General features: G+C 43.1%; 1 protein-coding gene across 1 annotated transcript in view; it reads left to right on the forward strand.

Annotated features, from left to right (window-relative positions):
* The window catches only part of DNAI1 (dynein axonemal intermediate chain 1), a 152,393-nt gene that overhangs the window by 60,262 nt on the left and 76,758 nt on the right, over positions 1-15,373 (forward strand). Inside the window, exon 13 of the mRNA XM_065047044.1 lies at positions 9,083-9,330. Within this exon, the coding sequence (XP_064903116.1) occupies positions 9,083-9,330 (248 nt within the window). The remainder of the gene's footprint in view (positions 1-9,082; positions 9,331-15,373) is intronic.

Genomic DNA, 15,373 nt, shown 5'->3' on the forward strand with positions numbered 1-15,373 from the left:
TACATGTCCATCTCTCATCAGGGAGCTGTCAGCTTTCAAGAGGCCACAGCACCATCATAAAGCTCTAACATTTCTGTTGTTTAATTATGGAATACATAAGTGTCTCCTGGAGTGTGTGCCTCCCCTTCAGAGCTCTTCAGGTCAGGAATACTGAGATGCTGGCAGCCTGGCTTGTTTGCAGTAACAGCAGGCTGGTGTGATTATCCAAAGGCAGCACATTTATAGATATCCATTTGTTGCATGATGCTGGGGATTTCTGAATGTGTGCCTCCTGGAAGCCCCCCACTTGGCCACATGATGGCACTCTTAAATATTTAGTTGGTTGCAAATGTTAACAGGCATGCCAGTTTTTTAGAACAGGGAGAGAGGAAATAGAGCCTTGGGTACTAAATAGTGAAACGCTATCAAGATTGCAGGTTAAGCTGACCAAAACAAGGGAGGCAGAAGCAAGAGTTCAGCTGCTTGTGCCAACTGCCAATGTGTAATGGTAGGATTAGCACTTGTACAGCTTCCCAGCTCGAGTTCTCTGTGGAGATAAGCGTTTTCTCCTGGGTTTTGGAGCTGGGAAGTGCCCTCCGTTCCCTGGTTTCTGAGGTGCTATAGGAGCGAGCTGTGTGAAATTGTTGGTCCGTCTAGCTGCAGGTCAACCATAAATGCATTCCTGAAAACAACAGGAGTGCTGCTTTTGATATTATTGATATATGGAACTTTTATAGCCCCTATTAGTCACTCCTTTCCTGCTTCATTTGTGATGTGTATCCTTGGAAGTCTTGTGAAAAATATCGACTAAGACCACATTAGCTGGTCTTGGCACAGCAGGGTCTGGATTACAAATCTCCCTGTTGCCAGTCTTGTACCTTTATAGTACAAGGGAAAGATACAGACTTTTTTCTCATTTCCTTGACTATCTTCAGGGTGTAAGTGTTCATAACATATGGGCCATTGCACAATTACTATTTACACTGTAAAACTAAGACCTTATGATTATCTTATTTAAAGAAGAAAATTTAAAAAATTAATTGTAGTGCCTGCTAGACCTATAATGCAAAACCTTGTCTGATCGGAATGAGGAAACTCTGGTTTTACCTACAGTGTTGCAATCTCAGCCCAGGCACATATTCCTTCTCTTTTTTTCAGTGCTCACCTTATGTGAACCAGGGGAGAGCTGAGCTGCAAGCCAGATCCTCCTGCTGTTTTCAGGAAGGAGCTACGTCTTCTCATCCTGTTCTCCCCTATTTTTATCTGCTTCTGAGCCTTTGCTCTCACATGCAATGATAAACAGTTCATTGTTCCAGGCGTTTCCTAAATCTCTTGTTTTTGTTGGCCCAGTTGACTGTGGTCTCTCTTGTATTACTTTGCCAGGCTGAATTTTACAGTGAGATGCAAACATACCTGACAGCTCATTTTCTTAACGGCTGTTTGTATCTATCCATGTTTCTGAGGTGTGTGTCTTGCCTCTGACATATGCAGGACTCGCAGCAGCTACTAGGACTGTGACACAGCCTCCGGACATTTATAAATTATAGCGAGCCTCGTCATCTGTCAATTTTGTCTTTTCTAAAACATCCAAAAGACTTAGAAATTCTGGTGGGTTTTTTGTCCTTTTTTTTTTTTTTCCTTTCCCTCTTCTATCTCGTATCAAACTGCAAGTTCTGTGCTTCCTAAACAGAGCCCCAGCTAATAACATTAACTGCATCAGGAATACCAGACGTAAGTCCAGCAGCTGGTGAAAGGCGTCAAGCGGGATGTTAAATTTGACGTTCAAACATCTGAATCAGCATAAACCAAAATGATCTATGATTTCCCTCTACTGCACTGACGGGCTTGCTCAGAGCCTGAAGATATTGCCATGTTAATGGTGCTAACCATGTTAATGGTGCTAACCCTGCTAACCCTAACCCTAATAACCCTAACCCTAAAACCCTAACCCTAAAACCCTAACCCTAAAACCCTAACCCTAACCCTAAACCCTAACCCTAACCCTGCAGATCTTGCCATGTTAATGGTGCTAACCAGAGAGCATGTATTTCCCTGGGCTTGCTGAGTTCAGCCCAGCGCAGGTGGTCTCAACAAGGGGCTTCAGATTCCACTGACAAATATCAGAAAATAAATGCCAGCAGAGTTATCATCTGCAACAGTATCTTGGAGGGGGTGCTTTGGGATCTGCAGCGGCCCTGGAGCAAGGCATTGTTTTCGTTGGTCCTCTGGATGGAAATATAAACTCACAGCAGATGAAATGTGTGACTGATGAAAAGGCAGGTGGAGTTGTAAATCATGCTGAGAACAGGGCTGTCATACAGAGCGATTAATCTTGTAGTGAGCTGGAATTATTCAAACCAAATGCATTTTAATGCAGCCAAATATAACATTATACCTCTCTAAACAAGGAGGAGTGCTATGTTTTGGAAGGCAGCAACTCTATTAAAAAGGGGGGAAAAAAAGCTTTTATGGACAAGCAATAGATTTGAGTTCCCAGTGTGATATCTTGGCAAGGAGGGTGAACAAGATCCTGGCTTGCAAACACGGAGTCCTGAGTGGAAGCAGAGATATGATTTAAGCATTAGTGAGACTGATACTGGAATATTATATTTGTTTCTGGAGCCAACGTTTTTCAAGACATGCAGAAAAACTGTAGATAGTTCAGTAAAGAGCGCCGCATTGATTTGAGAGTTGGAGAAGGTGCTCTAAAGGTGGAGAAAGGACAATATCCAGTTGAAATTTGGACTGCAAGGGGTGGGTTTTTTGGCCCTATTACAAGCCCATGTGATGTTCTCCACATATCTGTGGAAAATTTTTTAATATTCTGCTCTTCCCCGTGTCTGCCGAGAAGGGGCTGTTTGCAGCTGTGAAGGCAGCACCTTTGACTGGTGTGGCAAAGCTCTTGTTGTCTCACGGCTTTTAGCTGAGCAGGGCTGGTGAAAATAAACAGGATTTTCTACTTCAGGCTGTGAACTTTATAAAAAATATGCTGAAATGTGACTAGTGGTCAGTTCTAAAGTGCCCTAATGAAGAGAAAGCAGCAGATATGAAAGAAGTCCTTAATCCGTTCAAGATAGCATAGTAAGAATTATCAGTGGGAAGTCAAATAAGGAATTATGTGCAGCTTTTCAATCACTCAAAGCAATTATACCTTGAAACAAACTGCAAAATGAAACAGTGGCTTCTCTGTCTCTTCAGATCTTCAGATGAAGTATGCGTGTACTAGCCAAAAACAAGTTATCAGGCTCAAACCAGGGTATACCAGTAACATTTGTGAGCTGTGAAACAGAAGATGCCAGGCTTTCTGGCCTTGAGCTACAAGGCAATGAATTCTCAAAACACTTTCTTTTCTGGGAAGGGACTGTTTTGAAAGTGCAGGGTTAGTCTTTTCCCTGCCCACAGTGTGCTTCACAGCCAGATCCGTAAGTGGTCAGGGCGTGTATCAACACAGCAAGTATACTCAAGTACTTCTGGGCATTTTAAGGAGTAGGAACAGAATGGGCATCAGAGATCTCAGTTTAAATGTCGCAGGGATCCTGGGGTGGGGCTGCCTTCAGCAGAGCCCTGTGAAGTCCCAGGTCTGCTCCCTGTTCTTTCAGATAGCTGTAGTGTCTTTGGCAGTCCCCTCCACTGCCCTTTCTCATTCCCTTGGCTGTAACAAGGAGTGCTGCAGATACAGGCTTAAAGCACCCTGAAGTGCTGTAAAACTTCCAGTTGTTATTTGTACTCCTCCAGAGCCTTTGCAAACACATTCAGCACATTGCCCAAACCTTGAGCTCCTTGGAAAGAAGTATTCTTTCCTGATTTTTTCTGGGCTATTGGCATACAGTGAATCTCAAAGTGCCAGCCATTTCCTCTCCTATTGCACACCCATTCTGCCACAGCGGCAAAGTGTGAAGTTGGCAGAGCTATTTAAATAAGCCAGGAGAGAGTCTTGCTGAAGCAGCACAAGCTCACCCGGCATGTTTCTCGGCGGGTTAGATGAGTCTGTGCTCAGTGCCATGCTGCACAGGTTTTGCTCACTGATAGGAAAAAAAAATGTTGTGGATTCATTAATTTGTGACTGGCTCAGTCATCTGCTGAGAGCAGCCCTGAGGAGATGTGGGGGTGTTCATTGACAAGAAACTCAACATGAGCTGGCAATGTGCACTTGCAGCCCAGAAGCCAATTGTATCTTGGGCTGCATCACAAGCAGCGTGTCCAACAGGTGGAGGGAGGTGATTCTGCCCCTCTGCTTGCTCTGGTGAGACCCCACCTGGAGTCCTGTGTCCAGCTCTGGAGCCCTCAGCACAGGACACACATGGACCTGTTGGAGAGGGGCCAGAGGAGCCACAGAAATGATCAGAGGGCTGGAACAGCTCTGCTGTGAGGACAGGCTGAGAGAGTTGGGGTTGTTCAGCATGGAGAAGAGAAGGCTTGGAGGACACCTTGAAATACCTACAGGGGACCTACAAGAAAGCTAGAGAGGGACTTCTTACGAATGCTTGTAGTGACAGGAAAAAAGGTAATGGCTTTAAACTAAAGAGGGTAGATTTATATTAGATGTAAGGAAGAAATTTTTCCCTATGAGGGTGGGGAGGCCTTGGCACAGCTGCCCAGAGAGGTGGTTGATGCCCCATCCCTGAAGACATCCAAGGCCAGGCTGGATGGGGCTCTGAGCAACCTGGTCTAGTGAAAGGTGTCCCTGCCCATAGCAGAGGGGTTTGAACTAGATGATCTTTAAAGTCCCTTCAAACCCAAACCATTCTATAATTTGATTCTATGATTCTGTGATCTGTCTATGCCATGCAGGCTGTAGCACCGGCAAATTCTTCAGCTGTGCTCGAGGTTTTGTAGACGTGTGTAATGATAATAATTTGCTTGGATAAATTTGCTGGCCTGCAGATAACCTTTTTTATACTCTATGCTTTAAATATCTGAAAGGCAAGTGAACAGCTGAGCCATTTCTTTGGTTACCAAAATTTTTGTCTTTGAAACAGATCTCTTCTCCCCAGAGGAGATCGCCTAACTGAGTGTAAAGCACAGCCATCCCCTTCCCTTGGCTTCTCAGAATTTCAAGCCTAAAGGATAGAGCCCCAGCCAGTAAGCTTGTCAAATCATGGGCATATCTAGGCAAGGAGAGTAGATGTGCTTGTGCAGCTGTGATGCTCAGAAACAAGCAGCTGCTCACAATTGTGCTTCTCCATCTTGCTTCTTTTTTTAGATGGTCTTTTGGAGGAGAAAGGACCAATTTTAAGCAGCCGTGGTTTCTTTTAGCACAGCAATTTCTTGGTTCAAACCGTATCAGTGAGAGAGCTGGCAGACTTGATTTATAGAAAGCCATGTATCACAGGATCTAAGATATAAGGCTACAGTGTTTTGGGTTTTAAATCCTCCTAAGAGAAGGTAATTTGTCAGTTTATCACATAAGAAAGCACTGGCTTCTGTTGTAGTAAAAACATGTAGTTTGACTCGTCACTATGGAGAGTCCCCACACTGAGATTTACTATGTGAATGCAGGATTTAACCCAAGCATGGTAGTTTTTAACTTGAGGGTAGTGTTGTGTTAAGCTTTCTGGTTCAGCCACTAAGCATTTTGGAGGAAATGAGAGAAAACCATGCATGTCTCATGGGGTTTTTAGTGAACCAAAAGAGAAGGATGCAAATAAAAAATATCTGTCCAGGAAACAAAATATTTTGATCTGATATTGAACATTTGCTGATTCTTTTAAATTTAGCTAGGGAAATTATAAATGAAAAATCTGGTAAAACAGACACTTAGTAAAGCATCAAAACAAAGATTTAGATGCTTTTCAGATTTTTGTTTTGCATGAACTATTTGGTGACACCACAATGACATTCTGAGGTACTTTGTGGTCACTAAATTAGTATTTTTCTGAAAAGGGTTTGGGTTGAATCTGTTCAGCTTTAAACACAGATGCAGGTGAATATTTTAGACTGCGATAACAGTTGGTTTGAAAGCTATTTCTGATTGCATGTGATGCTTACAGGTTCAGTTCTCCAGGTGAAGACCAGTAATCATGCTATTTGCATCTTTCATTAGCAAAACTTCTTTTCCCACATACACTTATTACATGTCAGGGTCTGAAATTTAACCTCCACTCTGTGAAACACCGAGGATGCTCTTTCTCATTACAGCAAGTTCACTCTCCTCTTCTTGCTGTGCTGCTCTGTGTCCTCCTGTAAACTAGAAGAATAATTCCTGATGGCACTGATTGTCAGAATAACAGACTGATGTCTCTAGTATCTCCAGCCCTTGTATCTCAGAAGAAGAGCCAGTTTGCACTTTTGTGGGTCTGTGTGGGGCAGATACTCTCTGCTCTTCGGTGCAGGCTGGTGCACCCATTGGGTGAAGAGCAGCTGTCTCAGGTCTGAAGCTGCTGCTTTCATCTCCAGTTCTCAGCTCTCGGGTCTGCACCCTCTGCTTTGCTACGTGCTCTGTGGTCTTCTGACCTTGTTCCAGTAAGCTCCCTGCATCCTGAGGGACAGACTGCACAGGATTTGGGGCACACGGCAGTGCTCTGCTAATTTTTACTGAAAACCGCAATTCTTTCTCTTGAAAAGGCCATGCTTCAAAGCTTAACACAGATAGATATGCTGCTGTGGGTCTGCTCTATCCTTGTCATTCTGGAACATTGAATATCACTAATGAAATATGCCCTTTTTTTTCATTTATTAAAAAACATCTTGGTATGTTACGGTTTAGTAGTCTGGGTGAGAATTCATCTTTCGTTGCAATTAATTTATGTGCCTGCTCTCAGAAGGCTATTGTTTTACTGGGATTTATGTGCCATGCTTCAGTGTTAATTGTGGATTATTCTCATCACTTTGCCTTTCATCAGAAATAGGCTGTACTTTAGCAATCGTATTATCCAGACTTACATGCACTATTCACACATCTGTGATTTAACCTATGTCTGTGATATTTCATAACATAAAGGAGGCGATGAGTAGGCTTCAGCTCTCAGATTAAAATGGGTTTAACAGTCAGTGGAGGGCTGGCCATTACAGTCAGTGGAGCAAAAGTAAATCAGCAGACCTAATATAAGGATATTCTTTAAGGTGAGTTTTCTACACTCAGTGAAGTGGATTGATTGATCTCTACTGATCTCTGCTGATTAAACTCTGAGTGCACAGACAGTCAGCCACACGTAGACCTGTGTTTGGATGCGTTAATATGCAAACTGAATCCCGTGTATTGCCCTGCCAGAGCTTCTTCCCAAGACCTTGCTTTACCCCTGCCAGGCTGGCCTCCAGGTGGACTTGCTGAAGCTACACAGTTATTTTATCCAATAGAGGCCTTCTCCATCATCCCTGATTGAGGAATGTGGCTGTAATATGGCCAGACCAGTGGAGAGAGAAGCACCTCCAAAACCCTGTTCAAATCTTCGGTGGCTGAATCACCCTCTGAACAGGTGTCTCCTCTCTGCAAGAGGTGTGGGGAACAGCTTTCTGACAGATAGAAAATGAATGTGCACTGCAGACTTTTCGGAAATACTGGCTGGTCATCACACTCCAGGAGTAATAAGAGCACGCAACAGGTTGAGTTCAAAGGCTATCTAAAAGATTTGACTTCACAGTCCATTCTGCTGTGAGTCATTCCTGGTAGGTCATCTCTGCAGCTTCCCCAACTGTTTCTGCTGCTGAGGAGAGATTCATTCTTGTCATGGCTGGACCTCAATTCAATGACATTACTTGGCTAAGAACAAAGACAATTCTGTGAATTCAAAGGACCGGGCAAATCTCTGACGGACAAAGCTAGTTCACTTCATTTTCAGCCAGAATTCTAGGAGTAAGCTTCCCCGTCTTCCAAAAAAACATACGGTGAAAATATTAATTGTTTAAAGTAATGCCAGTATTGGAATCTCACCTTTCTGTAAAATAAAGAAGCCATTTTCCCTGCCTGGCCCCAGTGTAGAGAGAGACCTGTGAAAACAGAATATTTCCACAATCCAAATAGAAAGCAGCAGTAATAGTTTTGTTGATGTGAGAGTTTCTTTACTGGTTATTTGGATGTTCTCTATGTGGCCCTGATAAATTTGAGGTAAGCAACGTCTGTACCTGCGTAATGATTTGGGATCAGCTTGCTGCCCAGGAGAGTTCTGTGAAGTTAGTGTTATCACTGGGGTACACATTTACCAAGTCCTTTTCCTACAGGCTGTTCAAAATGTTAGGAAGGGTAGGAAGCACTTTTAAAAGGAGGTGACTGTTCTGGAAACAGGACATAGAGTGGATAAATGAGTAAATTTGTTTCCTATATACTGTGTGCCTGAGGGCATTTGACAGTCAGAAAAAGCACTGGGAGAGATGGTTAGGATAGTCTCAGAGAGAACATTGTTTTCATAGATTAGGAAAGCTCCTTCTTTGCTTCTGGAGAGCTTATCTGCATCAACAGATTTTCTTCCTCTTTAAAAGAATTTGGAAATGTTTTTTTAGATGAGCAGAAACCTGAGAATTGCAAAGACAGTCAGGACATTAAAAAAAAAGTCCTATTGAGAATAGGGAGAGCTAATTTCAGGCAGCACAAAGAAAAGGTGAAAGTAAATAGAAAAAAAAAAAAGAGGAAAACCTTGGCAAAAAAAGAGCCTCTGTGCCAAATAAGTAGATGTGTTGGACATAAGCAGAAAATAAAGCTGTAGTGACTTTTGCATTGTACAGTTATGTATAATGGCAGTGGATATGGTGCTTTACAGATATTTCAATGAAATGCTTTTCTTTGAAGAAACAATGGAGGCTGTAATATCAAATGTTGCCAATACAGAAACTGAAATGCCTCTATTCTTTGTTGTCTCCCTGCATGTCTGCAATGTTAGTGACACCTGAGTCCAGAGAAAGAAGTGTCCACAAGATTCTTCTTTCCTCCAAGGCTCATGTAGTTTATCTGCATAAGCACATTGTCCCCATATCCTGGAGATGATGTATCAATGGAGGATGTACAGACGTAGTCACATCAACATAACCATTTGGTCCCATGACTGATGTCCTTCCCACAAGACTTTGCCTTGCGGTTGTTTTTAGACATACGTGAGTGCTGCCAGATTGTATGTCTCAAGACAAGAGGATCTTGAAAACTGATTTAACAGCAAATCATCTCCTTATTTAGATAACTTCATGAAGCAAGGCAAAGGCATGCTCCTGCTCTACACCATGAAGAACCCCTCCTTCCCAGAGTATATCTTCAGGACTGAGAGTGGCATCATGTGCCTGGACTTCCACAATGACTACCCCTACCTCGTGGCAGTGGGCTTCTATGACGGCAATGTGGCCATCTACAACCTGAAGAAGGCAACCTCCCAGCCCAGCTACAAGAGTAATGCCAAGTCAGGAAAGCACACGGAGCCAGTGTGGCAGGTAAGGGTGCTTTTTCTCTCCTCTAACTGCACTTTTAATTGGGCTGAGTTTGGGAAAAGCAGGAAAAGTGCTGTATGGGGAAAGGTGCTGGTTTAATACATGTGTTAGCGATTGATTGTTAAGTTGTATTTCAAGCTAATTTTGAAATATGCAGAAAGGTGAAGCAATTACATGAATCCTTGGTCCTCAACAGAAACTAAACATGTCAGCAGAAGTTCCCTATAAACAATTATTTCTCCTTAGTTTTCATTATTATAAATTGCTTCTGTTTGGGGAGGAACTGATCTGCTCTGTATACATCAGCCTGCAATGCTATTTACATTCTGAATACAAAATCACAGGACAACAAGTGATGAGCAGTGTGTAAAACACATATATCAGCCCTAAAAGAGAGCTTTGTTGGGCACAATAAGCCCAGGGGCAGCTGCCTGTGGAATGTCTGCCACTGGGATTCAAGACACACTACCTTGTGTTTGACCTTGAAGTGTTCTGGTGAGTTAGGAACTGTGATATGCAAGCAATGCTCTTAAAGTAATACCACTCCAGTATCTGTGACAAAGAGTCACTGGATGGATGACATTGTGAAGGACTGGGGTGAATATGTTGCTACATCCAGCTAACTTTATAGTTATGTGTATGTGTAATCTGAATTAAGATTGGTGCACTGGAAGGTACATGCACTTCTTATCTCATTTATAGCAGTGAAAGTGTGACGGCGCGTATTTCAACATGGTCTGTATGAGCCTATAGAGGTGCAGGGGTGAGTATTTTTTGCTATCCAGGGCTACAGGTATTGCAGCCGTTAACTGTTGCTGTCACCTGATGTAGGCTGCCTGACGCATTCGTACCTCTAGGCACGCTGCCAGCGTTCCTTGTACTTTGGCACAAGCCATGCATGGATTGTCCCCCAGCGATGGCTCCTTCTTGTTGCATCTTCCAATAAAAGTCCAAGAAATCAAGGGATCCTGATGGGACTGCAGATGAATGTGGAATATGCCAAGAGCAAGACTGGTGCTTGCTGTAAACAGAGAGGTTATGCAAATGTAACATTTCAGAGAAGACCTGAATTTTGTATTTGCTTGTCTGTCCAAAGCTTTTCCTCTAGCAGACATCTTTAGCTCTTTTTACAAGTTAACATGTTACCCAGCCATGGGTTGTTATCATAATACGGTGTGCCAGGCACACACACACACACAGAGGCAGCTTCTCCCACTGTCGTTTAAACTTCTAGTGAAATAGCCTGACAAAATAGTAACTTCTGTGTGCAGATGTTCATGGCCTTGCTGTGGCATGCTATGGGAGGTCAGCAGTCGCTACTGCATGCTGCAGATGCCAGAATCCCCAATGATACTGAGAAGGACAGAGTGCGCTTAAGGGATGTTTTTAGTGGCCTCATTGCTACAGACCAGAAGCAGGTACATTCGGCAGTAGAAGCCATCTGTACGGTGTTTTCAGAGGTAGATTTATGTGTACCACTTGGCAGCAGCGTGGCTCAGAGGCGAAAAAAATCATCACACACTCTAAGGAGGTAGCTCTGAAAATGAGAGAAACTACCTCATAAATATGGATAGATGTAGGTATGAATAGCCTCCAGTTCCTGCTTGTTTGATTTCCAAAGGCTGACTGCTGGAAATCATTATTCTTAGTTTTCTTCTGCAATGAAGTACCAATATTTTTAGTAAACTTTACAGTTTTTGATTTGCTGCAAAACTAGTGAGCAATTGGGAATTGCTGGAAATATCTTTACTGTAGGCATTTGTCTGTATCAGCCAAAAGGCTTAGAAAACTATTTCTCTCCATTGGGTGGGAGGAAAAGGGACATGGAGGACTGTTAGGTTGAGACACTGAATTCTTATTCCTCATTCGGCATTAAATAGTTCTAGTAAGTTATCCCTTCTTTCTCAGATTTAGTTCAAAGATGCTCTATTCTCCCCCAGCAGCACCTCAACCAGTCTGAAGCCTGGTCTTTGTCAGACTGTCCTGTGCAGCCCTCGCTTCTATAGAGTCTGCTAGCCCGTGACTTTGAAGACCAATTAGAAAAGTAGCAAAGTTCTTCTGAACAATTAGGAGCCTTTGTTCTCTGGACTGCCTGGCTCCTTCCTTTTGAAACAATACAGCCCTTTCACAATGGAAGCAAAATGAGAAGTGAGTAAAGCAGGCTGACAGCTCTTTTATTGTGCCATTTCATCTTCAGTGACTTAGTAATATCTCAGAAAGTTTGCGTAAAACAAAGCTGATGTAACATAACCCATTATTAAGAGCAAAATAAAATAATATAAAATTTATAATTCTGTTACCTAAGAATGAGGTTGTCTGCCTGATACTGCTCCTCATATTTTTAAAGAGCATAGCAATGGCTTCTTATAGATTTGGCAATTATGTTCTGTATTTTGAGTCCTACTGCACTGTAAATTATGGAAAATTCTGGCTTGTTTTAAATTATGCATTTTTAATTATTTTCTATCAATTGCTTGAGAGCCAAAGCCAGAAATGAATAAACACCTACACGGACATGTGAATGTATATTAGTGCAGTGTGATGTGGCTAATACAATCACCAAAACCCCAAGTACTACAGGAACGCAGGACTAGAAATGGTCTGCCAGGTCAGTGAATTCAGCCTTTGGCTGCAAATACCAACTTAAAAGGAGTCAGCTCCTGGGAAACTGTGTCAAACCTGTCATATTCTGCTAGGTGAAAGCCTACATGGCGTTAAGCTAAACCCCACTTTAATCAAAATAATGCTGCTGATAATCAGCAAAATCCTCACACTCCCATCATCTCCAGCAGCAAACACTGCTAGAAAGCAAGTCCCTGGGCATGGTGTCTGTTTGAGCCAGTGGCTCAGTCCCAGGGCTTGGCTCTGGGTGTTAATGAGGGTGGCCAAAGTGGGGAAAGTTGACTAGACCTTGGTACCCAGCGCCCACAAGACCAGTCTGCTCTGTGGAGAAGGGAAGTGCTGTTGGGAAGGGTCTCTCAGCATAGAGCTCCTCCCTTTGCCAGCCTTTCAGCTTTTTTCTTACTTTCTCTCTCATTTTTTAAAAATATGATGATTAGAGTTTATTTACAGCAGGGAAGAGTGCGTTTTTTTTTATTTATTTATTACCTTTCACCACTGGGATATAGTAAATATTTTGGATCTGAAGTATTTGGAAGCTGGGGCAGTTCAGAGACAGGGATCGATAACTGAACCTATCTGCTGTGTCAGTGTTTGTTTCTGCTGTTCAATCTCCCTCCTAAAACACATCTTATTCAACAGATTTGTTTCCACTGTCTGCTTCTAGCTCACTTTCACATCAAACCAAAAGAATTTTATTTCTGCTTGTTGCTGGGACTAGTACAGAGCCAATGCTGCTGCAAACCTTTTGGAAATATATATTTTTGTAGTTACTTACCATCAGATTTACTGACTAAATTCCCACTGCAGAGTTTTGACCCTAGGATCTGCAAAAGGAACATTTCGTTTGGCTGTGCTTAGAGCAAATCTCAGCTGTGGCAGGCTTGCCCCTGTGCACAGCATGGTTTGGAATTGCTATGGAGAGATCACTGGTTTGAAAAGCAACTTGGTTCATTGTTAGTTTACTGAAGCTGATCTGGCCTCCCCGAGGAGCTGATACCATGGAGCTTCAGATGGCATCCTCAAATAATTATTTTCTGCCTTATATTAATGCATGGGAGGAAAAAGGGCTGGCCACTGCTAGCTAATTCTTCACTAAATGCCATTCAGGTTAAATGTAACGCTCAGGGTTAGGACAAAAAAGACAAGGCAGGACAGTAATAGTCTGCAAACTGGCAAAGGAAACTAGAAGGAATCTCAGCTTGCCAAATAGTTTCCCAGTAGGGCTTGTGGAAGTCTCATCTCAAATGTAAACCAGATAAATCACACCTGAGACTTGCTTGCTGGAGTCTCTCCCGTAATTGTGTGGTCCCTTCTCCATCTCTTCTTTCTATGTTCAAATCTAAGTCCTTCAATAAGTCTACACTGTGATCTTGTTTTGCTGATGGGACTAAATGAGTTCAGTTATGGAATCACTTTAAGGTCAGCATGACCTGCTCTTTTCCACCCCACTCTGCTGGGCACAGCTCCACAAAAAATGGCCTTTCCAGGAAGCCGATTGTATTCACTGCACTTAGGAGAAGAAAAAGCATTTTGTTCATCATCCACTGTCACACCAGCACATTGTTTCATTTCTGATGACGGCCAGTCTCCTAAATCTGTCATCTGCAGTCAGACAAACAGATTTTGCAGCTTGCATTGCCTCTGAGATGTTACTGCTTCACATAATATTTTATTCCTTTGGCTTCAGGCAAACAAAGGGTTTGATGCAAAGGAAATAAAGAAAAAGAAAAGACAGAAGGTTGCTATCAAGGTCAGAATAAAGATCAGCTGTCTCAGAACAGGCTCAAGACCCTTCCTGTTGCCTTCATTGCTAAGGGTCACAAAATAGGTGTTTGCTAGGGGTAGTTCAGTGGAAAAAGCTCATTCGACTCTGCAAGGATACTGTTAGGGAATAATTCCTGAGAAAACAGAAATTTGGAGAAGAAAGGAGAACAACAGAGGCCTGAAACCGAGGAAGCTGAACCCAAGATGGGGATGAGGACCATCAGCTGGCAAGTGGGAGAATGTAACCTGAAGGGATAATAGACCAGAAACCTGATGGTAAAGGTCATTTAGCACAAAATCTCTATGGTAACACAAACCATCTCCATCTCTCATACTGGGTCAGTGCGATGTCTACCAGGGACCTTCTTCTCCATCCCCAGATTTCTCCTACTTTCCTCTTGCTACCAGCTCTGCCTTGCCTCCCTGGCCCAGTGTAAGCAGGGCAATTAACCTCTGATGTCCCAAGAATAAAGAAGGCCACTGTGTCCTCACCAGAGAGGTCGCTTCAGTCACTCAGTGCATGCATAGAAACACAGAAGAGTGGGAAGAGCATCCATGGGCCAGCCAGGGTGCCTTTGGTGTCCAGATACCTCAATCTGTCAAAGGCTTCCTTGTTGGAGCAGTCCTCCGCTGCAGTCCTGCTCCCTGCACCGAGCTCTGTGTCCACTAACAGGCTGTTGCAGCAGCAGCTGTGCTGAGGACCAGACACGATACTCCACACTACAGCACCGTGAGGCATTTAGTGACCAACAAACATCTGTCATGTGTTTGCTTCCTTGTCCTCTCTTGGAGGGAAGAGTGGGCAGGAAGGGCTGCGCTTGGGAAGGTTTAGCATGTGCTTGCTCTAGAAACCGGGGTCAAGATCAGCAGCTTTCTGGTTGTTCTTAGTCACTGCGAGAGATCACTGCAGAGTCACAGCCCTGCTGGAAAAAATCTTGTCTCTCACACAGTGAGGTTCTGCTGTTTTTTGGAAAGGCTCTCCCGAGCCACCAAAGTCCATCCGGGTACTGTGGGCTCATTTAGGCATGGTGGAGGTGGTGGAAAGCGCGAGACGCTGCTGTGGCAGAAATGCTGGATAAAATCTTACACAGCGTGTTTGTACCTTTTTCAAAACCTTTTGGACACTTTTTGAGCCACTTCAACGTTAGGCAAGGTAAGTGTCCAAATGCTTCTTCCTAAGTATCTTTGACAATAATGAACAAAATCCCTGATCTTTTTACTTCAATGTTTTCAGATGGTATTGGACTGTACCTTCTGGAGGTTCAGTTTCTGTGGCTGGTTATTTTTAAATTGTGCCTTGGGTATGGATTTTTGTGGGTTAGAAATTCTCTTGCAAAGCATCCCTTGCAGACCTTGTAAGTTTTGTCTGAAAAGGAGCTTCTTCTGCTTTGATGCTGCTTTTCCCTCTGTACTTCATACAGATGCTGAGCTTACTGCTCTTACTGAGTCTCCTGCTCTCATTGCTGCTTGCTAAATAGATTCTCCTCTAGTGCTGTGTTGTTATTCTCCCTGCTCTTCCTCTTACTTAAGATCCAAACCATCTTATTGTGCATTTTCAGGTTGTTTATTTCTTTTTTGGTATCTGCAAGCAAAGTATAAGCAATTTGATTTGTCCGTTAGTTGTACTGGTGCTACTTTGTGGAGAAAACTTCACTTATAA

Source organism: Columba livia, chromosome Z (genome assembly GCF_036013475.1).
Source record: "Columba livia isolate bColLiv1 breed racing homer chromosome Z, bColLiv1.pat.W.v2, whole genome shotgun sequence".
Classification (NCBI taxonomy): Eukaryota; Metazoa; Chordata; class Aves; order Columbiformes; family Columbidae; genus Columba; species Columba livia.